The 27,029-nt window shown below is 36.6% G+C and overlaps 1 protein-coding gene across 2 annotated transcripts in view; it reads left to right on the top strand.

Moving 5' to 3' along the window:
- EMC2 (ER membrane protein complex subunit 2) overlaps nucleotides 1-27,029 on the top strand; it is a 50,060-nt gene that overhangs the window by 6,217 nt on the left and 16,814 nt on the right. For both annotated transcript variants that reach the window (XM_011976552.1, XM_011976551.1), the window contains exons 2-7: nucleotides 2,806-2,919; nucleotides 3,421-3,485; nucleotides 6,039-6,124; nucleotides 8,857-8,914; nucleotides 26,008-26,093; nucleotides 26,241-26,300. In XM_011976552.1, coding sequence (XP_011831942.1) covers nucleotides 2,806-2,919; nucleotides 3,421-3,485; nucleotides 6,039-6,124; nucleotides 8,857-8,914; nucleotides 26,008-26,093; nucleotides 26,241-26,300 — 469 coding nt within the window. The remainder of the gene's footprint in view (nucleotides 1-2,805; nucleotides 2,920-3,420; nucleotides 3,486-6,038; nucleotides 6,125-8,856; nucleotides 8,915-26,007; nucleotides 26,094-26,240; nucleotides 26,301-27,029) is intronic.

Here is a 27,029-nt window from a genome sequence, read left to right as displayed (position 1 = left end):
TCCACAATGAGAAATACCTTTTACAAATTAACTCGTACTCAATTAAGTATACATATACATGAATCTTTGAGTGTATGTATAAACTGAAACCAAAGTTTCATTTACAAACTATTCTTCTGAGTATTGCATTCTGTTCATTTTGTTTCATTCTCCCCCGCACTCCCTTCCCTACCAATATATTCTGGAAGAAATCCACTAAATTGATTTTATACCTTATTAATGGATTGTAATACACAGTTTGAAAAATACTTCTCCTGGAGCTCTGTGTGCATTAAAATAACGCTTTCCTTTTTCAAATCAGGTTGCCTTTTCTTTTAGAATAGCTGTTCCCAACAGCCTGCAGCCAATCTGACTAGATACTTTTATGGGACTATGAATAATTTAGAATTTATTATCCTGTAGTTATCAACCTTTTAAAAGAATATACTGGTTTATGTAAATGAATCTGTAAGTGGTATTTCTGAATATATAACAAATTGAAGTGGAAAAGATACAGGATTGGCGGAAATAGTTTTGGACTAAAGAAATCAGCAGAATTAAGTAGCTGACATATTTTTCCATCTTTCAGAGGTCACCTCACTGCAGTGGCACCTCATGCAAGTTGTCATGGAAGGAATAAACAGAACAATCATAGCCACTCTCTTAACCTTTGACCTTTAGCTCATCCCACAGGGTTGCACAGTAGTTAATAAAATGTACAAGCAAGCAGTGAGCAGCTTACTTACATAGTATGTAATAAAATGACCTTGGCTTTGAGGAGCAGGCCTTTTGCAGGAGGGTGAAAGGGTAAAATGAAAATTTTAAGCCACCTTTGAGGAAAGAGTGAGGGAAGAGCCTTTATTTCTTTTGAGAGACTGAAACAGTTATCAGATTTTTTTTTTTTTTTTAAATAAAGATGACTAGAATTTTTGTAGGACTTCACATTTTATAAAATGCTTTACATGAATTTTCTAGTATTTGGTTTCCTAAACTCAAAGGCCAAGCAGATGAGGAAAATACATGTAACTGGGTGAAAGACAGTAGTGGTGCCTATGAAGAACTGATAAGTGTATATACCCTTACCTAAGGGTAATCAAAATCAACTTAAAAACAAAAATATCCAAACTGTTGTACTAACCAAGCAACTTTATATATATGTATATTTTATGTAATCTTAAGTGCTCATCCCTGAGCTAAAGGTAATCCTATCTATTCATTGTTATTGGAAACTAAGTACAGGTTCAGTAAGTTATGTAAGGTCATGTAAAAGATGGAGTTTAGATTCAAACCAAGTGTATCAAGTCCATATTCTTTCCAGTAGACTCTACGTCCTCCATGACCGGTGATATGGTTTAGCTGTGTGTCCCCACCCAAATCTCATCTTGTAGCACCCATGATTCCCATGTGTTGTGGAGGAGACCCACTGTGAGATGATTGAATCATGGGGACAGGTCTTTCCCATGCTATTCTCATTATAGTGAATGGGTCTCACAAGATCTGATGGTTTTAGAAATGGGAGTTTCTCTACGCAAGCTCTCTTTCTTTGCCTGCTGCCATCCACTTAGGATATGACTTTTTCCTTCTTGCCTTCCGCCATCATTGTGAGACCTCCCCAGCCACGTGGAACTGCAAGTCCAGTTAAACTTCTTTCTTTTGTAAATTGCCCAGTCTCAGGTGTGTCTTTATCAGCAATGTGAAAACGGACTAATACCACCGGTTTCTTTTCTTTGAACTGTTTACTCCTTTCCAGTTTATCTTTTGGGGCTTTCTGTTTTTGCTTTTGTTTCAAATTTATTTATTTTTAAAATTGACACATAAAATATAAAATTCTAGGTTTTTTTTTTTTTTTTTTTTTTTTTTGCGTCAGAATGATTTTCCTGTCAGACAGCTATGATTGTGTTGCTTTTCTTTTGCTCAGTATTTTTTAGTTGTTCTGTACCTTTAAAAACAAACTTAAAAGTTCTTTAGTATAAAATAAACGTCTTCCAAGAAACTCACTCACCTTCTTGTACACTCATTTCCCGATCCTAGTGTGTTTATTTAATTCTGAACTACCAGTAGTTCTTTCTGTGTAGGATAACTTACTTTGTTATTTGCCTGTTGTCGTTTTTCAACTTTTAAGAGACGGGGGTCTTGCTCTGTTGCTCAGAATGGAGTGCAGTGGTGCAATCACAGCTCACTGCAGCCTCAACCTCCAGGCTCAAGTGATCCTCTCACATCAGTCTCCTGAGTAGCTGGGACCCCAGGCAGGTGCCATCATGCCTCTTTTTTGTTGTTTTTTTGTTTTGTTTTGTTTTTGAAACAAAGTCTTGCTTTGTCACTCAAGCTGGAGTGCAGTGGCACGATCTCAGCCCACGCAACCTCCACCTCCTGGGTTCAAGCTGTTCTTTCTCAGCCTCCTGAGTAGCTGGGATTACAAGTGCGTGCCACCACAGCTGGCTAATTTTTGTATATTTAGTAGAGACAAGGTTTCGCCATGTTGGCCAGGCTGGTCTTGAACTCCTGGATCAAGTGATTCTTCTGCCTTGGGCTCCGAAAGTCCTGGCATTACTGACATAAGCCACCATGCCTGGCCCATTCATCACTTCTAAAGATAGTCGTAATACCAGTTGTAATGCTGTTTCAGCCTTCTAAAGGATCTGTTGCCTTTGTTCAGTTAATTTTCTACTTTATCAAATTTGAGCTACCACAGACTTCTACATGATTGTGAGTTTATTTTCCTTACCTAAAAAGTTGATTTTGTCTTGTCAGGTTTTTGACATCTATCTGGTGTGTATGCGTGTGTCTGGGTACATATACACTTAAATGTCATGTTACTTTTTTCAGAAATGCGAGATAAAATGAGAAAATGGAGAGAAGAAAACTCACGAAATAGTGAGCAAATTGTAGAAGTTGGAGAAGAATTAATTAATGAATATGCTTCTAAGCTGGGAGATGATAGTAAGTTCTTTTATTACATTCAGGCTCAGTACATGTCTCATTTATGGGCCTTTTTTTTTTTTTTTTAACTGTTCTTTCATTTATGATTTTTCTACTTGTCATGTTAATCTTCTTTGTGACTTTTCGTCCCAAGACTTTTAATCATAGTTTATTTTGAGATGGATTTATAATTGCTTGGTAGTAGTAAGCTATCAAATAGGCATTTTGTTTTAAAGCTCAAAGGGCTGCCAAATGTCTGACCGAAATGTATTGTCTAAGGACTCTTGTAGAACAGTAAAAGTATTAAATCATTGGAGATTTTAATCTTATATTAACATATTTTACACTGCTGAAACATGTAAGAATGCGTTCTTTCCTTAGTTTCAGAGATAATACAATAAATCAATTTTCAGTTGTAAGTAATATTTTCTAGAAATATCAGAAACTAGAATTCATTAATTTCCATTTGTTTTATTTTTTAATATTAAATTTAGTTTTTTTCCCACCTCTGTGTATTTCTAGTTTGGATCATATATGAACAGGTGATGATTGCAGCACTAGACTATGGTCGGGATGACTTGGCATTGGTAGGTATTTAAATGAAGTATATATTTAATTTGCTTCATGAATTGTATACCGTAGTTAAGACTTAATGTATGGCTTATATGGAATGCTTTCTATAGCTGGTTTTGAGTGCTACTCTGAACAGTAAGTGGAACTAACTGGGTATTTTAGGACAAAGTATCTTAAATCTTTTTATTAGTCCTGAGAAGTAGCTGTTTAGTATCCTAGTTTTACTGAAAAGATTTAGTTACTGAAATTTGTCTGCTTAGTAGGTAACTTATCCTATTTTATAGAGTTTAAAGTAAGAAAGTTTAAAACAATTTTATCTTTTGTGTTATTGAATGACTTTCGTAGAATGTAATGTTCAATACTGTTACACAATATTATAAACATATCTGACATAAGAAAATCCTGATGTATAGAACATAACTTAAAATACTAATAATATTTGGCCAGGTGAGGTGGCTCACGCCTGTAATCCCAGCACTTTGGGAGGCCGAGGCAGGCGGACCACCTGAGGTCAGGAGTTCAAGACCAGCCTGACCAATGTGGTGAAACCCCCATCTCTACTAAAAATACAAAAAATTAGCTAGGTTTGGTGGAACATGCTTCTAGTCCCAGCTACTCTGGGGGCTGAGGCAGGAGAATCGCTTGAACCTGGAAGGCAGAGATTGCAGTGAGCTGAGATTGTGCCACTGCACTCCAGCCTGGGCAACAGAGCAAGACTCCGTTTCAAAACAAACAAACCTAATACTATAGTTTTTAAAATAACACTGTAATGATGGCTGTGTTTTTGGACTTGTGCTAGGAACGAAGCTAAATGCTTTACTTCATGCTTTTATTGAGCCTTCATAATTATTTATTGATTTGATTTGTGTTTGATGTTATTATTATATTTATTTTATAAATCAGAAAGTAGAGGCGTCTGTTCTGTTGTTCCTATCATCTTGAATTCTTAAGTACCACTTCATGCTGCCTCTGTATTTAAACTGAAAGAAAATATACAAAAACAAAAAATTGAAATACCTGAAAAAAATTCACATCTGAATTAGTATTATCCTTTTCAAGGTTGGGTTGGCCATACATGTAAATCTAGTGGAGCTGTTAGTGGTGAAAACATTCCACAAAACCTTTGTTGGATTACCTTCAGAACCTATGAGACATAGTCTTTTGAATATTCATAGAGGTGGCAGTTTTATATCTTGAGAGAAGTTTTTATTTTTATTTTTTTGAAATAGCCAAATATCACTTAATAAAGTAGGAAGTCAAATTAGAAAACACTGTTGATTAATAAAGCAGTATATCCAGTTAAACAGTAACTTTTTAATGGTTAAGATTATTTATACAGCTAGCTTGCTTGACTGACCAAGTAATATGATTTTGCTTGATATCAAAAAAATAAATGAACATATCTTCACTTTTGACTAACTTGAATATTTTTCTTACTGTGGCAAATTTCAGCCACAAACTTTGAAGCTGTATTTCCAATTCATATTAAAACTTATTTTATTACCAGTTAATAGTTTCATCGGTAGTTAATAGCATTATTTTGGTCACACATGCATTAATATGCTTCAGTGGACCATTTGTATAATCTTTAACATTTCTAGGACTTCCAAAACTTATAATCCTTCATATGTTGCAGAGAATGTACTCAGTAAATATTTGATTATTTAGTCAAGTTGATGAGTCAGTTATGGATACTTGTTCAAAAAAATTGGTATTCCATCCGTTTAGTGTCTGCATTTTCTGACCCCCAAATCAGGATATGTTGATTGAAAGGATGATTGATTGACTGGGTGCAGTGGCTCACGCCTGTAATCCTAGCACTTTGGGAGACTACCGCAGGTGGCCACTGCAGGTGGATCACCTGAGGTCAGGAGTTCGTGACCAGACTGGCCAACATGTTGAAACCCCGTCTCTACTAAAAATACAAAAATGAGCTGGGCGTGGTGGCAGGCGCCTGTAGTCCGAGCTACTTGGGAGGCCGAGGCAGGAGATTCGCTTGAATACGGGAGGTGGATTTTGTAGTAAGCCAGGGTCGTGCCACTGCACTCTAGCCTGGGTGACAGAGTGAGACTCCATCTCAAAACAAAAAAAAAGGAAGGTTGATGGATTAATATAAAATTTCAACAGGGCAAAATTAAGCACTTAATGTTATTTGCTAGGAACTTGAGATGACTACTAAAAAACTTAGTTCTTACCAGTAGAATGCTTATGCTGCAATTAGGAAGAAAATGCCAAGCGCTGTTATCATTTAAGTAGGAGCCTGACACATAGTAGTAGTTTTTAAGGAGGAATAATATGATATTAGTACTTGAAGAGTTATTAGCGATTCTCATAATCTGCTTATTTTCCTGGTTAAGAGCATGATCAGTTTCTAAACTGATTGTTGCCTTCACTGTAATGTCGTAGTTCTTCTTTCAATCCATTGTTACTGATTAATTTTACTTCATGTTATTAGATGACACTAATGAAATTATTCAAGAAAACACATTGAAGACTATATAGGCCATTCATTATAGCCCATTTAGTATAAATAATGTAATCACTACTCAACTCTTGTTTTTTTTCAGTTTTGTCTTCAAGAGCTAAGAAGACAGTTCCCTGGCAGTCACAGAGTCAAGCGATTAACAGGCATGAGATTTGAAGCCATGGAAAGGTAACCAAATCTTGTCAACAGTGTGATCCTATTAAAACTGGCAGGCATGGAGCTTATTAATCATGGTGGCGTTAATTTTTTTTTTTTATTTCAAACATTCTAGAGTGTGTGAAATACTGTCTCATGGCTTTAATTTACGTTTTTTGATAACTAATGACGTTGAAAACCTTGTCATGTCTGCTTAGATATTCAAATAACTTCTTTTTGAAGTATATTCTTTAGTCTTTACCCATTTGAAAAATTGGGTTGTTTCACCTTTTTTACTGCTGATTTGTGGGAGGTCTTTATATATTCTGGATAAAAACTTTGTCAGATATATGTGCTGTGAATATTTCTCCCTATTCTCCTGCTCGAATATTTTATTTTCTAAATGGTGCCTTGTGAAGTAGAGAAGTTTTTAATTCCGATGAAGTTTAGTTTATCATGTATTTTTAATCGTTAGTGATTCTTTTGTCCTGTCCAATAATTGTTTTCTAATATCTCAACAATATTCAGTAGTGTTTTCTAGACAGTAGGAACAGTTAAATTATGATTATTTTTAGTTCGTAAGAGTGCTTTCAGACTATTTTTCTTTTTGCTGTCTTTTAAAATTTTATTTTCAGTACTTCTGGATGATTGTGCTGTACAGTTCAACTGTGTCCTTATATTCTGCCTATTATGTCTATTACTAACAAAGGAGTATGGAAGTCTCCAACTTTAATAGTGGATTCATCTATTTCTCCTTGCAGTTCTATTAGTTTTTGCCCCACATATTTTGATGTTCTGTTGTTCGTCACATAACATTAAAGGTTGTTGCATTTTTCTTGAGAATGAGCCCTTTATATTATGTAATGCCCCTCTTATATCCCTACTTATTTTCCTTGTTCTGAAGTCTGCTTTGTGTGAAATTAATATAGCTCCTGAGCTTTCTTTTAGTTAGTGTTAACAGCATATCTTTCTCCTTCCCTTTATTTTTATTCTGTTGTATCTTTGTATTTTGAGGGTTTTGTGTAGACAGCATTTAGTTGGGTCATGTTTTTAAATCCACTTTGATAGTCTCTGTCTTTTCATTGGTATACTTAGACCATTTACATTTAAAGTGATTATTAATATAGTTGTTTCATTATCTGCCATATTCATAACTATTTTCTATTGATTGCTCTTATTTTTTCTTTTGTCATTTTTCTGCCTTCTCTGATTTAATTGAACATTTATAGAATTTCATATTTTCTCTCTCTCAGTATATCAGTTATACTTCTTTTTAAATTTTTTAAATAGCTGTCTGAGAGATTGCAATGTGTATTTAGAACTATCCAAGTCCACTTTTTAGTAACACTATACTGATACACAGTTAGGGCAAATCCCTTACAACAGAGTATTTTTAATTCCTCTCTTTTGTCATTTGTAGCACTGCTTTCATTCATTTCACTTATTCATAAATCATAATCACCAAATACATTGTTGCTGTTACTATTTTGAGAAAACTTATCTGATCAATTAAGAATAAGAAATAAATTTTATTTTACCTTTATGTATTCATTTTCTAATGATCTTTCTTTTTTCAAATATTAGAAACTTCCAAAGGTTCTAACCAATATTATTTTCCTTTTCTCTGAAGAGCTGCTTTTAACATTTCTTGAAAGGCAGGTCTGTTGACAGCAAATTGCTTTAATTTTTGTTTGTCTAGAGTATATTTCTCCGTCACAGTTAATGGACAGTTTCTCAGGATACAGAATTCTAAGTTGGTTTTCTCTCAGAACACTTTAAATATTTCCCTTTACTCTTTTCTTGTTTGCATGGTTTCTGAGGAGAAGTCTGATATAGTGCTTATCCTTGTACCTGTATAAGTAATGTGTTTTTTTCTTCTGGCATCTTTTAAGATTTTCTCTTTGTTTTTGATTTTCTGTAATTTGAATATGTGTAGGTGTAGATTTTTTGGTATTGTGCTTGATGATCTTAGAGCTTACTGGATCTGTAGTTTTGTGTCTATCATAAGTTTGGGAAAATTTTCAAATGTTTTCTATATTTCTTTCTTTTTTCCTTCTAGTATTCCATTACATATATGTTACATCTTTTGTAATCGTACACACTTCTTGGATATTGTGTTCTATTATTTTTCTCTTTTTATTTCAGTTTTGAAAGTTTGTATTGATAATTCTTCAACCTCCTGACCCTTTTGGGTTATGCCCAATCTACTGATAAGCCCAAGACCATCAAAGGCATTCATTATTTCCTTTGCATTGTTTTTGATTTTCCAGTATTACCTTTTGATTCTGTTTTAGAGTTTCCATCTCTGTTTACATTACCCATCTGTTTTTGCATCTTGTTTACTTTTTGCATTAGAGTCGTGAAAATACGTATCGTGGTTTAAATTCCTGGTCTGTTTATGCCAATACTTCTACCATATCTACATCTGGTCTCCTGGTGCTTGTTATGTCTCTTCATAGTTTGGCTATGTGTGGCTAGTTTTTACTTTTGTACTTTGGACAAATTGAGTCAGTATTTTTTTAAGGGAAATTTTCTGTAAGTACTATATACATGATCTGCTTTACTTAACAAAATAAAACTGCAGTAAACGTTTACTGTTATGTGAAGATGGAAGACTTTGGTAACGATATATAAATGCGTTTAAAGCAATTATAAATGCATTTAAATTAAAAGATTAAAGCCAGTTTAATTTTTTTCTGTATTTACTATTTATCACCATATTTTTAAGGTAATAATTGTAGATGTTTCTTTTTCTTTTTAAATAGATATGATGATGCTGTACAGCTATATGATAGGATTTTACAAGAAGATCCAACTAACACTGTAAGTTGGCAGATTGTCTTGAAAAAAATTTAAAGTTTAATTTAAAAGATAAAATTAATTAATTGAGGAAATAATGGAAAGATACATAAGGAACTAGGTTTTATATTTTTAATTTTTAATTGAAAGATATTTTTATTTTTAATTTTAGATAGTACGTGATGGGCCACATTTTATTTTATATAGATTTAAGACTCTCCAATAAAATTTGACTTCTCAGCCTGACCAACATGGTGAAACCCCATCTCTACTAAAAATACAAAAATTAGCCAGGCGTGGTGGCACGCGCCTGTAATCCCACCTACTCAGGAGGCTGAGGCAGGAGAATCCCTTGAACCTGGGAGGCGGAGGTTGCAGCGAGCTGAGATTGCGCCACTACACTCTAGCCTGGGCGACAGAGCAAGACTTCACCTCAAAAAAAAAAAAACTTCTAGAAGATATCTTATTAGAAAAGGGGCTAGTTATGATTTGGAAAGAGTAGACTATGTGTTTGCATAAAATACTTTGAAGTTTATGAAATACTAAATTGTTTAATTTGTGCAGTTACTTTTTAGTTGTCTTAATGAAAAATAAAAGAAGCCATTTCAGTAATTAGTATATGGAATTAATGAAGGCATTTTATTTTGTTTTTACTTTTTTCTGTCTTATACTTGAATAAGAAGAAACATACCCTTTTAATTTAGTGTACTTTTGAACAAGTATATTAGTTTATTGGATAAATTATTTGTTCTAAAGGTACCTATATAGTAGTATTTGTTTGAAAAATACCCTGGTGAATTCTGTTTTTAATGTTGAGAACATTATAGTTTATTGCCATAATAGCTTTCCTCAGACTTAACCTGTTAACTAAAAAGTTACAGAGAGACTTTAGATAATATGTCAGTCATTTTAATGTTTTATGTCATTATTTCCATGCACACATATGCCTGCTAAAAGAAAATAAGTATTTTTAAAATTTTTAAACAAAACCAGGTTGAGTTTTTTTTCTTTTATAGGAGGAGAAATTGTTATATTAATACAATAAAGATACATGAAGTTTTTCTCTTATTTGGCAAGTATTTCTTTAAAAATAGACATTAAAAAAACTTATATAATGTCTGACTGTAGATTTTAAAATGTAAAATGCTTAGTAATTGAACAACAGTAACTCGATGTCTGTAGTTTCTAGAGCACATTTATCTCAGGCATTGATCATAAATCCCCTATCTCTGCTTATTTCCTTTGATAGTCTGTAATAATACTTACGTATTACAGTAGTTGATATGTTTCTTAAATGATAGTTGCTTACTTTTAATCTTTTCCCACCCCAGGGAGATTTTCTGTGGAAATTTCTTAGGGTTTTGAGTGGGTGTGTGGGGGTTTGTGTAGGGATATGTGTGTGTGTGTTTGTGTGTGTAAGTTTTATTGAACTTACAGTTTCTCATGGCTGGGGAGGCCTCACAAACATAGCAAAAGGTGAGGAGAAACAAGTTACATCTTCTGTAGATGACAGCAGGCAAAGAGAGCTTGTGCAGGGAAACTCCCATTTTTAAAACCATCAACTCTCAGTATCAGAGACTCACTCACTATCACAAGAGCAGTGCAGGAAGCACCCACGCCCATAATTCCGTCACCTCCCACTGGGTTCCTCCCATGACGTGCAAATTGTGGAAGTTACAATTCAAGATGAGATTTGGGTGGGGACACAGTCAAACCATATCATTCTGCCCCGACCCCTCCCAAATCTCATGTCACATTTCAAAACCAATCATGCCTTCCCAACAGTCCCCCAAAGTCTTAACTCATTTCAGCATTAATTCAGAAGTCCACAGTCCAACATCTCATCTGAGATAAGGTAAGTCCCTTCCACCTATGAGCCTGTAAAATCAAAAGCAAGTTATTTCCTAGATACAATGGGGGTACAGGCATTGGATAAATACAGCCATTCCAAATGGGGGAAATTGGCCAAAACAAAGGGGCTACAGGCCCCATGCAAGTCCGAAATCGAGTGGGGCAGTCAAATCTTAAAGTTCCAGAATGATCTCCTTTGACTCCATGTCTCACATCCAGGTAATGCTGATGCAAGAGGTGGGTTCCTATGGTCTTGGGCGGCTCCACCCCTGTGGCTTTACAGGGTACATCCTCTGGCTGCTTTCACGGGCCAGTGTTGAGTGTAGAATTTCCAGGTGCACAGTGCAAGCTGTCGATGGATCTACCATTCTGGTGTCTGGAGGACGGTGGCCCTCTTCTCACAGCTCCACTAGGTGGTGCCCCAGTAGGGACTCTGTGTGGGAGCTCCTGCCCCACATTTCCCTTCCACACTGCCTTAGCAGAGGTTCTCCATGGGAGCCCTGCCCCTGCAGCAAACTTCTGTCTGGACATCCAGGCATTTCCATATACCCTCTGAAATCTAGACAGGGATTCCTAAACCTCAGTCTTGACTTCTGTGCACTCACAGGCTCAACACCACATGGAAGCTTCCAAGACCTGAGGCTTGCACTGTCTGAAGACATGGCTTGAGCTCTGTGTTGGCCCCTTTCAGCTACAGCTGCAGTGGCTGGGATGCAAGGCACCAAGTCCCTAGGTTGCACACAGCACAGAACCTTGGACCTGGCTCATGAAACTACCTTTTCCTTCTAGGACTCCAGGCCTATGATGGGAGGGGCTGCCATGAAGACCTCTGACATGCCCTGGAGACATTTTCCCTGTTGTCTGTGGAATTAACATTAGCTGCTTGTTACTTATGCAAATTTCTGCAGCTGGCTTGAATTTCTTCTCAGAAAATGGGATTTTCTTTTCTGTTGCATTGTCAGGCTGCAAATTTTCTGAACTTTTATGCCCTGTTTCCCTTTTAAAACTGAATGCCTTTAACAACACCCAAGTTACCTCTTGAATGCTTTGCTGCTTAGAAATTTCTTCCACCAGATACCCTAAATCATCCTTCTCAAGTTCAGAGTTCCACACATCTCTAGGGCAGGGGCAAAATGCCACCAGTCTTTTTGCTGAAACATAACAAGAGTCACTTTTGCTCCAGTTTCCAACAAGTTCCTCATCTCCATCTGAGACCACCTCAGCCTAAATTTCATTGTTTGTGTCATCAGCATTTTGGGCAAAGCCATTCAACAAGTCTCTAGGGAGTTACAAACTTTCCCACATTTTCCCATCTTATGGGCCCTCCAAACTGTTTCAGCTTCTGCCAGTACCCAGTTCCAAAGTTACTTCCACATTTTTGGGTACCTTCAGTAACGCCCCACTCTACTGGTACCAGTTTACTGTGTTAGTCTGTTTTCATTCTACTGATAAAGACATACCCTAGAAGACTGGGCAATTTACAAAGGAAAAGGTGACTTACAGTTCCACATGGCTGGGGAGGCCTCACAGTCATGGCAGAAGGCAAGGAGGAGCAAGTCACATCTTACATGGATGACAGCAGGCAAAGAGAGCTTGTGCAGGGAAACTCCCATTTAAAAACTATCAGATGTTGTGAGACTCATTCACTATCATGAGAACAGTGCAAGAAAGAGATGCCCCCATAATTCAGTTACCTCGCTGGGTTCTTCCCATGATCCATGGGAATTGTAGGATTTCCAATTCAAGATGAGATTTGATTGGGGACACAGCCAAACCATGTGAGTGTGTGTGTCTGTGTGTGTGTGTGTGAATGTGTATGTGTGTGATGTGTTTGTTTTGTTGTTTGATGTGTTTGTTTTGTTGCTGAGAACTTTCATTATTTTGTGAAGATTCTCAGAATATAGAAAGTTCAAGGAAAACTTTTGACAGCTGCAAACCTGTCTAATAAAAAATAAAAATAAGAAATAGCTTCTATAAGCTTATGTAGATACTGAGAATAAAAAGTTAAAATTGGAAAGTTTTTGAATAATTTCCTAATCTTACAATTCTAATAGCTTACCATCTATCTTAGTTCAACAGTTTCTTAGAAAAAGCACCCATTTTTTTTTTCTGAAGATTTTCTCATGTACTTATTCTTCACTTATAAGACTTCATTGTGGTTTCAAAGATACTCATTTTTCACTTAGCCATAGATTGAAAAACCTGAAATCAAGTTTTTGAAAACAGCTTCTGAATTTTATTTTTCTCATCCCAGGTTAAAAATCAATATAATTTAATTTTGGAATTAGGAATACAATATTTTAATTCTGTCTCAGTTTACACTGGAAATTTTTAATAAGTTATTTCACTTCTTCAGAATATAAGATAATATATAATTATTGCTCTGTCTTTGTAGTACCTTTCATATTTTATTGCTTTTTGTGACTTTTAAAACTGGCTGAAAGAGAAATCCAAATGTTTCCTCCCATAGAATATGTGTGAAGTGGTACAAATTGAACATCCTTATGCTGAAAATTTGTAATCCAAAATGCTTCAAAATTCAGCACTTTTTGAAGAATGAAGTAATGTCACAGGTGGAAAATTTCACCCCTGATCACATGTGATAAGTCACAGTCAAAACACAATGAAAACTTTGTGTTCTGCACAAAATTATTTAAAATATTGTATAAAATTGTTACCTTCAGGCTATGTGTATAAGGGGTATAGGAAATGTCAACCAATTTTGTGTTTAGAGTTGGATCCTTATCACTGTGATATCTCATGTATACAGAAATATTCCAAAATTTGAAAATATCTGAGATGTGGAACACTTCTAGTTTCAAGCATTTTGTGTAAGGGATACTCCCTGTAGTAACTAAATCCCCTACCGGTAGGTAAACATTTGAGAGCAAGGCGACTTAATTCAGCTTTGCTAAATGTATTATTTTTTTTAATCAAACATGATCTAGTCTTTTCTCAGTCCCTTCTTTCCTTCTGTAAACATGTATTGAATACCTCTCATGAACCATCAAGAGTTGCCCTTACTAAGAGTAGAGATACTGTTTTTGTTCCTGTGTCCTTAGGAAGCACTGTGCTAGACATTGAAGGAGAAAACATAGCTGTGAAAGACCTAGAACTAATAAAGTCTATAAGTAGGCTCACTAATATGCAACGGTTAAAGTTACTGTGTAGAAGACATCACCGTTTCTTTTTCCAAAGCAACTTAGTGTCTCAAAGGTGGGAAAGTCCAGTTTTATTCTCATTTACTGTTCTCTGCGTTGTCAAAAAGTGATCACGTGACCTTTTATTTGTCTTATGCCTCTGCGTTTCTGGATATCCAGTATAGAAATAAAGTTGTTCATTGAAGCTTTAAGCAGCTGTACTTCCTATTCACATGCATTCATTATTCTTTCAGAGAACATTTGTTATGCTTGCAGTGTGCATGGTAGTGGGTACAAACACAAGGATGAATAAGCCTTTTCTATGCTTCTGGTGAGGTAGCATGATGTAATGAACATGCTGTAGACTTTGAAACTGATTTATTCTCTTTCTTTGGTGACTTGCATGAATTTTGAGTCTGGAAGGCCTTAAAGGAATGAGTGTGACTTAAATGATAGAAAGACATTGTATCCCAAGTGAATGCATGAATAAGCCTTAGCATTATTAAAGTACAAGGCCTGCTTAGGAAAAAAAGAATAAGGTAATTAGAATGGAAGTTCCGAAATTTTTTATTTGAGAGAATGGTGGAATGGCATACCTTCTCCCCATCTTTTTGAAAGCTCTGAAATACTCTATTGAGAAAGTCATACGCATGTTAAAAATTGTGGACAATATAAAATGATATGGTAAAAAAAAATAAGTCTGTTCCTCTATCCCTGAGTTCAGGTTTCCTCTATCCCTGAGCTCAGGTACTCCTTCTCTTAGGGAAGCCCCGTTTTTTTTTTTGTTTGTTTGTTTTGTTTTTTTTTGAGAGTGAGTCTTGCTCTGTCTCCAGGCTGTGGCTTAATGCAACCTCCCGAGTACTTGTGACTACAGGTGCTTGCCACCACACCCAGCTAGTTTTTGTATTTTTAGTAGAGACGGGGTTTCACCATGTTGGCCAGGATGGTCTTGATCTCTTGACCTAGTGATCTGTCCGCTTTAGCCTCCCACAGTGCTGAGATTACAAGCGTGAGTCACCACGCCCAGCCAGGCAAGCACTGTTAATGATTTTTTTATGTGATCTTTCAGATATATTTTTTCATGCACAAATAGGTGTGCTTGTGTGTGTGTGTGTGTGTGTGTGTGTGTGTGTGTATTCCTCTGACGGGGAGAATGGCTAGAATTGCAAATGTGGTATAGTCTGTGTAACAGTATAGTTTAAAGATCATGGCATGTCATCACATCCTTTACATTATCCTGTTGAGTAGGATTGCTTTGCATGGATATATATTCCCTTGTCTTAATGAAAAAGTTTCTTTAACTAAGTCCCCTTGGTGAACCCTTAGGATGATTCTGGTATTTCCTCTCAGAAACAGTTTTTCCATGGATGTCATTGGTGGGATGAATCTTTAGAGGTGAAATGTCTGGGTCAGGAGTTCCATGGATTTTAAATTTTGATTGATGTTACCAAATTTCCTTCTGAAAAGGCTTTTTATTCATCTGGACCCACTTTCTGTGGCATATGAGAGTGCCACTTTCCCCATGTACTGCCACGTGGTATATTATCAGCTTTTTCCTTTTAATAGTTGCCTAAATTGTTAAAAATGTTACTTTGTTTTAATTTGCATTATGAGTACTGCTGAACATCCTTTAATATTCTTTTTTTTTTTTGGACGGAGTCTTGCTCTGTCTCCCGGGCTGGAGTGCAGTAGCGCGATCTTGGCTCACTGCAAGCTCCACCTCCTGGGTTCACGTCATTCTCCTGCCTCAGCCTCCCAAGTAGCTGGGACTACAGGCGCCTGCCACCTCGTCCGGCTAATTTTTTTTTTATTTTTTTAGTAGAGACAGGGCTTCACCGTGTTAGCCAGGATGATCTGGATCTCTGGACCTCGTGATCCACCCGCCTTGGCCTCCCAAAGTGCTGGGATTGCAGGAGTGAGAACATCTTTTAGTATTCTTAAACAGCCATGGGATTACAGGAGTGAGAACATCTTTTAATATTCTTAAACCACCATTTGTATTTTTCTTTCTGAGCTGTCTCCTTTTACACTTTTTTCAAATTTCATTTCTCTTCTGATAGAGAGAGGGCAAGGTTCTGGTACTCTGCCTAGTTAACCTTCTTCTCCTCCGCTGATTTACTTCTGAGGAAGATAGTATTTTATACCTCTGAGTTGATTCATTGTACAGAGTAGCTAGAAGTACAAAAAGAAGGTCTATATTTGTTAACAACTTGGTAATTTTTAATTTTTATTCTTAGAGAATGGAGTATGAAGTCAAATTTTGATTAGGTAAATACTATCAGTTAGTTTTAGAGATAATATGTCATCGAAATAGGATGTATTTTGAAGGAGATGAGAAGAGATAAGTAATTTGGAGGCTGTTCTTAGGCTAGAGATTATGGGAATCTAAAACTAAGACAGGTGGAATTGGAGGGGACTGGGCTACTGACAACTTTTGTTATTTATATTACTCCAGTACCAGTTTTGCACTTTTTTTTTTTTTCCGGCTTGCGTTTTGAAAATGATTGACTTTTCATACTTTGAATCTTCTTTAAGGGGAAAAATTTCTATCCATTGAGTGGGAGAGTGCCCAGCATTTGGTAGGCTTCCAGTGAATACTTGTTGAAGGAATGCCTTTCAGAAAGCAGAGTAATTATTGTTTTTTAGTTGATTTCATACCTCAGAAAGATCAGATTTTGTCCTGAATTGTGAACTCTGCATATTGTGATATATCAAATATTTGTAGTTTTATTTATGAATTAGATGTAATTTTCTCTGTGCCAAGGGTAAAGATTTTTTTTTTTTTTTTTTTTTTGTGAGGGGAGGTGGGGAAGGAGGTTGATTTTTATTCAGGCTTCTCACAGTTGTTAGAGCCGCTCTGTCTTCAGAACAGTCACAACACAGGAAATGCACCACTGAGACTGCCTAGAAAAGTCTGACCAGCTAAATCTTATTACTTAAAATACACATATTCACAAAAACTGATAAATGGTAACATGCCTCACACAGGAATGTATTTGAATTTGCAAATGTCCTGACTAGCTGTAGTACCAAACCCTCCACCAACCCCTCATTCACCTTGAAAACCAGTGTCAGTCACATCTCCCTGGCCCCCTAACTATTCCTTCAATTCCCTATTAAATCTCTTGTCTGAGAAGGGTAGCCTCCTGTAGCAGGAACCAGACTGTGACATGGGAATTAAGCCCAGCTCTGCAGGTTGCATTTTCATCTTTTTCGTCTTCTCGTGTCTTGAGGGTAAGATGGTGTAGTGAATCCCACAGTTAACACTCAGCCAGTTCCCCACTGTAACTAGGGAAAGAAACTTGAGAGGGTCCGAATACATCCATTTGATGAGTAGTTAACTGAAAAAGGGTTCATTTTGGTAAAACTTTTTCGCCTTTGAGTCATTTCAATGAGTCATTTGGGATTCTTTAAAAAAGGTAAAGGAAAGGCATCAGAGGGCTTTGACACACTCTGGCCATATGCCAGCCTGCTTGTGCCTATTGGATTCAGCAGAGGGAGGCGGGCCCTGCGTTACCTCCAGGGCCAGCAAAGCTTTCTCCTGGCAATTCTGGGCGGGGCCAGTGTCTGGGCCACAGCTAGTCCAAGTCTGTCATTGAAGATCCAATCAAGCTCCTGTCTGAAATTCCACCTTCTGTCCCAAGTGGTTGTGGACACCCCCAGAGGTTGGTATGGAGGACCAGGTGCAGCCGCGGGAGGCAGACAGGCTCAGAACATGTTTCCATTTACAGGGAACAGAACACAGGCCTCTGTGTGACTGTGGATCAATGTGCAGGTTGCAGTGATGAGTAGAGTAAAACCTCTTTTTTGAGCTCAGTATCTGTGGTGAACACAGGGAACTGCAGGCAACAATGCTGCTGAATACACCCGAGTACACAGTCAGACATTTGTTCCATAAACAATAAATGTGTAAGACCAGTTACCTTGAGAGGGTGTCTTGCTCTGGAAGATGGTTTTAAAATGCCACATTTTTCAGGCTTCTAGGTATAAACCTTGGAGGCAGGGAACCTGGATTCTGCTTTCCTTTTGCTGGTCAACTGTCCAGTTCCTTCTGGGTCACTGAGTCTGGAGTGAGGCAAGAGGGAGGTTCTAGATTGTATTTTGCCTTAATCCTTTAATCCTTTTCTAGGTAATATCTCTTCCCCCAGGTAGCCTATTTAAAATAAAAAAAAAAAAAAAAAGTATGTCTTTCAAAACAAATTGCTAACTAGCCCTATTCTGTGTAACATTATAGAAGGCATGTAGCCAATTGGATGAAGATTTATTCATGGTCTTTAAAAGTTTGAAACAAATTATATAGGTTTCCATTTATGGTTTGGCATTAGTGTATATATATATATATCTTCAGTTGGAAAAATCTTACAGGAGCATGACTCTTCCAATTCTAGTCTTTATTCAGGGTCTAGCTGTCCTGTAGCCACATCCCCTTTGATTGTTTTAGTAAACATCACAATAACCTTTATGCTCACTCCACAGTTTAAACAATACAGTACTTTTCAGTTGTTCCTTATCAGCTTTATTTATATTATATTTAACACATATTTCAGATAAAAGAATGTGAATTCTCTGAAGCCAGGGATTGAACCTTGTGTATTCAGTGCTCTTTGAAGAAAATAGAATAGGATCCATGTTGTTGGCCAGTTGATTTACTTTTGGATAATGGAGTACATTGCTTGTGATTCATGGTATTCTTTTAGTAGCATTTTTTTCACTGTCATACATGGGTTCTTCAGAACTCTTGTTGCGTTTCTTAATACCTCAAGATTGTTTATTCAGAACATCAATTAGGGCTGCAGACAAATTATTTGAATTGATATTGGCTAAAAATCTTCTAAACTTTGTGAGATCAAAGAATGTAATTATTAGCATTGATTAAGGGATGATATAATTTGTTTAGCGAGCTCTGATTTTGTGAATTTTTGAAAACATTTAAGTAAAGTATGTTCAGTTAAAAGAACAGCTTATATGATCATCCAGATTTATTTTCTACTTTACAACTGAGAAAAAGCTGCAGCTTTCTACAAAGCAGAGTATAAATATGAGGAAAATGGTGAAAGGGGGAGTGGTAGAATTGAAGAACATGATGACGTGATAATGAAGAAAGGTAATGTTTATCAAATATTTACTATGGGCCATCACTGAGCTAAACACCTTACATATATTATCTCATTATCATAATCCTTTCAGATATTGTCTTTATTCTATAGGCACACAAGATCATAGAGAAGTTAAGTGACTTGCCCGAGATTGTACAGTTAGTAAGAAACTCTGGATAGGTACTTTGATTTCAGAAATTAAGGCTCTTTATCATGAGGAAAGAAGCAATGGTAATAAATGGAATTGAGAGTAGGTAGTTAACACATGACAACCAGCTGTTACTCCTACAGAAATTTTATTATTTAAATTTAGTCATTTAACAAGACTGTACTTGCCACTATTGAAGAGTATGTGAAGATGAATAACTTGTTTTTATTTTTAAAAATCTAAGCATAATTTTTATTGTGTAGAATATTATGCTAAGGAAGCTATGATAGAATTATTATTTTTTTCTTGAGACAGGATCTCGCTCTGTTGCCCAGGCTGGATTGCAGTGAGGCGATTGTGGCTAACTGTAACCTCTGACTCCTGGGCTCAAGCAGTCTTCCCACTTCAGCTTCCTGATTAGCTAGTACTACAGGCGTATACCGCCATACCCAAGTAATCTTTTAAAATTTTTCATAGAGACAACATTTTGCTGTGTTGTCTAGGCTGTTCTGAAACTCCTGGGTTCAGGTGATCCTCCCGCCTTGGCCTTCTCAGAGTGTTGGGATTACAGGCATGAACCACTGTACCTGGCCAAAATTGGTTTTTGTTAAAATCGTTTTTTGTGTACTCTAAATGAGACTCAACAGCCACAAGAAGCCTTGTTGAGCCTCATTCTGGTTGCTTGATAATCACTCAAAACCTAGGGTTTTGTGTGGCTTTTGGGAGATACGCTGCTTGACTCTACTCACAGTTAGACATTATATGAATAAGGAGTTGTACAACTGAGTAGTAAGTGTCCAGAGAGCAAGAGACTATGGCGAAAAAGAGACATGAACAGATTCAGGAGCCCCAGGATTTGCAGTGTAAGACTGCGCTTTGGTTTTTGTCTACATAAAATGAAGAGATATAATTATCACTGCCTGCTCCTCATTTCTTTCCAGCTGTAAAATTTGTGATGTATTCATTTATTCTGCAGATAGCTACCAAACTGCAGTATATACTTCCTTCAGTGCCCATTACTGCTCTGTATGAATGCACAGAAACTAAGATGTGTGTTTCTATTTTTATCTTAGGTTTTTGAACCAGTGTTTTTGTTATTATAATTGCTTTTTTTATGTATGATACGTTGTATATTGTTGTTTAAAATTTTACATAAGCTTTGAATTATGTGACAAAACTTTAAGACTTGAAATGGCTTTTTTTTTTTTTTTTTGAGACTGAGTCTCACTCCGTCGCCCAGGGTAGAGTGCAGTGGTGCAATCTTGGCTCGCTGCAACCTCCACCTCCCGGGTTCAGGTGAGTCTCCTGCCTCAGCCTCCCAAGTAGCTGGGATTACAGGTGCACACCACCACACCCAGCTAATTTTTGTGTTTTTAGTAGAGATGGGATTTCACCATGTTGGCCAGACTGGTCTGAAACTCCTGACCTCAGGTGATCTGCCCGCCTTGGCCTCCCAAAGTGCTGGGATTACAGTCGTACAGGCATAAGCCCCACACTCAGCCTTAAATGGCTTTTAAAAAATAATTTATCCTATATCATACTGAGTACTTTTTGAAGTTTTGTACTTTATAATAGATTTTAACTCCAAATATTAGAATCACTTATGCAGAAGTTTTCATTTTTAGGACTCTAATTCACTTTTGTAAAGATAGATCCAAACCAAATATTTAGAAAAAATGAGAACTTTGGCAGGAGAAAAAGTAAAAGAAAGAAATGCAAAATCGGCCTGGTGTGGTGGCTCATGCCTATAACCCCAGCACCTTGGGAGGCCAAGGCGGGTGTATCACCTGAGGTCAGAATTCTCGAGCAGCCTGGCCAACATGGTGGAACCCCATCTTAACTAAAAAAATACAAAAATTATCCAGGCTTGGTGGCAGGCGCCTGTAATCCCAGCTACTTGGGGGGCCAAGGCAGGAGAATCGCTTGAACTGGAAGGCAGAGGTTGCAGTGAGCCGAGATAGCACCATTGCATTCCAGCCTGGGGGACAAAAGCGAAGCTTTGTCTCAAAAAAAAAAAGAAATGCAAAATCAAAGTTGTTAAATATTCAAGACTATTAACATGTAGTCTTCTTAGCACTAATTTTTAACTGCTTTCACATGTAATTGACATAGAATAAATGGCACATATTTAAAGTGTACAATTTAGTAAGTTTTGATGTTTGTGTACACCTGTGACACCATCACCACAATCAAGATAGTGAACAGAGCCATGCTTAAAGTGTGCTCTAAATGAGACTCAACAGCCATGTTTGCCTCTCTTTCCATGTTTGTATTCCTATAGAGCTTTCTTCTGGGCTGCAGTTAAGTTACTTGCAAATAGTTTGAACCTTTGAGTGTTTGCTAGACCTGGTCCAGAACAGTGTTTAGACCAGGGCTAATTATACCCCATTACTGAAGCAAGATCCTTCTGGATACTCTATTCAGTGCCCATGAATCATGACATTTTCCAGGCTGACTGGTAGAAGAGACTGTTTCCAGCCCTGTATCAGTGCTGTGCACTGTTCCCCTTAACCCTTTCTGGTGTTTGTTTCCCTGGCCTTGGGTAGTTTCCTCACCCGCATGCACTGATCAGTACAAAACTAAGTACTCAAGGGGACCACTGCAGAGCCCCAGAGTCCTTATTCTATATTTTTCTCTCTTTGGCACTGTGTCCTATGAAGTCCAGCCTCTTTGATCATCGTGAACTTTCAGCTCTTTCTCCTGAACTCCTGAACTTGGCTCAACCTGGTTTTCCCCTTCCTGCATAGCACCCTTGAAACTGTCAAAGCACTGAGCCAGGATAATAAAAATGGGACTCACCTGGTTTGTTTCCCCACCTCTCAGGAGTCACTGCCCTTCATTGCCTAATGTCCCATATCTTAAGGCAGGAGGAGTAAGTCTGGTCCTGTTGTGTCTTTTTGGCCAGGATGAAATTATCTGCTTAATTTAATACAATTATGATAAAGATTGGTTCTTATGTCAGGAAAGTATGATTTTCTTTAGAAGAACTAACCTGTAAAAGGCTGTTATTTAGTAAAAAGTTTGTGACTTAATAATATACCTTGGCTCATATGGTAATGATAGTTTAGTAGGGTTTTTTTTTAAGCTACCATGTATATTTTAATTAGGAAGACTGGCTTTGCATAGCTGAATGGTTACCACTTAAACGTTTGTTTAAAATTTTAGAATAGTAGGAGATAAAACGCTATATCTTAGATTTTACATGATTGAGAAATATATTGCTCATACACTAGGGATTTGGGGACGTGCTTCTCTAATTAATAAAGCATAGTATTTATTTATTTTTATTTTTATTTTCTTTTATTTTTGTTTTCGAGATGGAGTCTCACTCTGTCGCCCAGGTTGGAGTGCAGTGGCACAATCTCGGCTCACTGCAACCTCCGCTTCCCAGGTTCAAGCAATTCTCCTGCCTCAGCCTCCCGAGGAGCTGGGATTACAGGCACCCACCACCATTCCTGGTTACGTTTTTTATTTTTAGTAGAGATGGAGTTTCGCCATGTTGGCCATGCTAGTCTCGAACCTCTGACCTCAATTGATCCTCCTGCCTCAGCCTCCCAAAGTGCTGGGATTACAGACGTGAGTTACCGTGTCTGGCCAAGCCTAGTATTTAAAGTCTTCTATCTTCCTGAAGTTTTTGTCAGATGGAATTGGTTATTACAAAATTAATACTAAATTTCTTTTTTGCATAATTCTTAGAGTCATGCTAGCCACCACAAATGGACATAATTCAAAATAATAATGAATTATTTACTTTGTAAGAAATCTGCTTCTTTCTTTTAAGAAGTCTTTTTTTTTGAGACAGAGTATTGCTCTGTCGCCCAGGCAGGAGTACAGCAGTGCGATCTCTGCTCACTGCAGCCTCTACCTCCCAGGTTCCTTGATTCTCTTGCCTCAGCCACCCTAGTAGGTGGGATTATAGATGTGCGCCACAACACCTGGCTAATTTTTGTATTTTTAGTAGAGACCAGGTTTCATCGTGTTGGCCAGGCTGGTCTCGAACTCCTGACCTCAAGTGATCCACCTGCCTCAGCCTTGCAAAGTGCTGGGATTACAGGCGTGACCCACTGTGCACAGCCTCTTTTAGGAAGTCTTATAGAAGAATCTAGGATGAGAATCAGAAATTTCAGATACCCTAGTTCTCCCTCTTGACACATTTCAGTTGGATACACATCTATTTTCCATCATTTTCAAAAGAATTCTCTTTTAAAAGTTATTTTTAAAGATTAATGATCTTTGAAACAGTCTAAAATATTGCTTTACAAACTGTATTCTGCAGAAAGCTGCTGACCTGAAAACATTGTGTTTGTATGTGTTCAACAGTAAAGGAATGATTCTGTGGTCAAATAACTGAAACAGTGAGTCAAAGTTAGGTGTTTTCAGTCCACCTTCATGAAACTTATTGTACCTAAGTGTCCAGGACAGTGTTCATGCCACTTATTACTATAGATGTGTTAGTTGCTATCATATTTATACTTTGATTTTTTTGTTTGATTTGTGGCATTTGTATGCAATATTTTCTTTTTAAAAAAATGTTTATTTATTTTTATTTTTGTAGAGACAGGGTCTCACTATGTTGCCCAGACTGGTCTCTCACTCCTGGGCTCTAGTGATCTTCCCACCTCAGCCTCCCAAAGTGCTGAGATGACAGGCATGCACCACTGCTCCCAGGTGAATCCAATTGTTTTCAACAAGTTTTCACTGCATACAGTATCTCATCTCTCCTGTTACAAATCCTGTAAGGATTGGGACAAGATATAAATATCAAATAAAGCAAGTCTGTTCCAGTCCTTTAAATATTGTTTGGTTAGAATTTTGTGGCAAGATTTAACACATGAACATTAAGCCTGGAACCAAATGTTAAAAAAGGAAGATAACATTTATTTAATATTATTATATGCTGTGTTAGTTGTTTTATATTGATGCTTGAAGGTAGATGGTATTACTGAGGTTTGCAGAGGTTAAAAAAGCTAGTAAGTGATAAGAGTTGGGATTCAGTTTCTTGTCTTTTTGATTTCAAAACAGACTTTTTGCTCTGCATATTGTCTGTGGAAGAAGTAGTGTCATGAAAAATGAAAGATTAAATTAATGTTTCAAATTTTGGTGAAATCAGATATGGCCAAAAGAAAGTTTCTTGATTACATGTTAATTTATCCCTCATCTATTGGGAGGACTAGGGACAATGCTCCCATTTTAAGTCTAAAATTCTTAATGGTTTTAGGGTTTGAGTTACTTTCAGAGCTTTACTTTTACTTCTGAGTTCTTGAGACTTTTAAAACTTTTCATTTATTGTGGTACATTTTTGTTTTACTTAGTAAAATTCTAAAAATTAAAATATATTAAAATATTAAATAAATAATTTAATTAATTAATTAAAATAAATAAATTTAAAAATTAAAAATATTTGCCTGTGCCTACTGTGTGACAGGCATTGCACTAAGGCCTTTGGCATGACCTGATTAAGGATATAGATTCTTTTTTTATTTTTTTTTTACTCTCAGGATATGCTTAAGGATATATATTCTTAAGACATCATTTTTAATTACCCAAATATTACCACAATTATTATAAACATTGTTCTGACCCTTGTTTATTAGTCTCTTGATTTCTCTAAACTTTCACTTTCATTTCTTTAGAGCCAAATCGCTCACTCGCCACCCCATGATGAGTAGCTCTTGATACTCTAAAGAGGCCATATCCGTTTTACTTCTGTCTGCATCTTGTGGGATATTATATAAAACAATAAGAAATTTTATTCATAATTAATAAGTTTAGCTTGGCCTCAGTTATAGTATGTTTCATTGTTTATCCTTCTGTATTTGAAGCAAACAGAGGGGATGTAAATTTAATAATTTATACAGTGTGCTCCGGTCCCTGACTGTTTACCTCAGCCTCAAACTTGTAGTCTTGGATTACATACAGTACTGCTTTCTCCAAGGCCTTTGCTCGTGTGTTCTTCCCACTATGCACGCGAGTTTCCATAGATAACTTCCTATTTTGATTTTTAATGTCTACTTACTCTTTGTTTCAGTACGGGTATCACGTGTGGGACCGTCTTTGCTTTCTGTCTTTCCACTTTGTCCACTCTGCCACAGCATGTGTCAGGATCTCTTCCTTATTTTCATAACACCCTAGATATCTCTGTCATTGCTCTTACTGCATTAAATTTTTTATTTGATATGTTTTTGTCATGAGAATGAGCTTCTGCAAGGAATTATCATTTCTTTTTTATCTTTATATTTTCATTGTGTAGCACAATATTAGCAAACAGTAGAAGTCTCGTACATATTTGATGAATGCACAATAAATGGCACTGATTTTTATGTTTATCATTTTAAAAACTTTAGAATACAACTTTTAATTGTTTTACTTATTATACAATATTTATTTCAGGACTGTATTATTCTTGTGAAAGACTCATGGGTAGATTTTCTCTTAAAATTGTGGAAAAGTTGTCAGAAACCATATTTATATAATGATATTCAAAGGCCATGCCATGGTGAGATTTTTTTCCCCCTAATCTGCACCATTCCTCCACCTCTTAGGATACAGATCTTATGAATGAGACAGAGTAAAGGACTTTAAGTTGGATAAAGATTAGGATTCCCTGCTGGCTAGTAATTATCAGAATCTGGATGGTTATTTATTTGGATGAAACGGTGCATACATTGTGTGCATCAAAAGTAAAGCATATGTGATTGTTAGAGGAATGTTTGAATTCCCCAGTGGGATGTCATGGGGTATGTTTATAAACTCCCACTAAGCAGTAGTTCTACAATGGAATTTCTCTGGCATTGAGATAATAATTTGCACAGTCAAATTACCTTCTTTACAAAACCCCAAGGAATCATGAGGGCCTAATCCTTTATTAATGTCAACCCACAGGCTGCAAGAAAGCGTAAGATTGCCATTCGAAAAGCCCAGGGAAAAAATGTGGAGGCCATTCGGGAACTGAATGAGTATCTGGAACAGTGAGTGTTTTACAAGAGGATCGTGTTTTGTTATTCTGATAAATCTTTTTTAATTAAAATGGAATTTGCATTTGATTTTCCTGTTTATCTTCATGCTGTTCATTTGCAGAATATCTACACACTTTTTTTTTCTTTTCCTCTCACCAGATTTGTTGGAGACCAAGAAGCCTGGCATGAACTTGCAGAACTTTACATCAATGAACATGAGTAAGTTATTAAACACACTTAACATTTTGTTGAGTGCAGGTTTCATCACTGTAAGTTCAGAAAGCACTGTGGTTTCCAGAGGATTGGTGAGAAGGTGTGAATCATGTTGTTTGAAATGAAAAACAAAACAAATCAACAATTAAATGAAAATAAATCAATAATTTGCTGGTCATAATATGTGAATATCTTTAACTGGGTCATTTGTGTTTTGCCATATTGTTTATGTTTAGGAAATAAGTTTGTCTTTCAAATATAGATGACATTCTTTGGAAGTAAAAAGGCCTGCATTTGCTAAGCTAAATTTATTTTTGGTGAATCAAAAATGTGAATTTTTAGAGTTCAGATTGTTCTTATAATACAAAGAGTATTATGCTCCCTGCTGTTTAAAAATTCTGTTAATTGTATGCATGTATTAGCCTTAGTACTGAGAGAATGAACTCTTCCAAAGTAGAAGCATTCTGTTGCCTGGGTAAAAAACTGAGAATAATCAAGAATGTTGAATGCTGTAGGATCTTGCTTATTGGATGTTTAATGTTTTTGTTAGCTTTTTTATTGCTGTAGTGACAGGAGGAAATCCCAGTGTGAGAGGATTAGTCCAGAGTCTTAGTGCAAGTTTGCTAATATTACAGCATTAATGCTAACCTCCATCTAGAGGCATGTTTTTTATTTTTTTTCTTAGTTCTTCTGAATCTGAAGTATATGACATTGCCTCTTTTCCTTCTTTTTTGA

The sequence above is a fragment of the Mandrillus leucophaeus genome, unplaced genomic scaffold (assembly GCF_000951045.1).
Source record: "Mandrillus leucophaeus isolate KB7577 unplaced genomic scaffold, Mleu.le_1.0 Scaffold1686, whole genome shotgun sequence".
Classification (NCBI taxonomy): domain Eukaryota; kingdom Metazoa; phylum Chordata; class Mammalia; order Primates; family Cercopithecidae; genus Mandrillus; species Mandrillus leucophaeus.
This window is presented reverse-complemented; position numbering and strand designations above follow the sequence as displayed.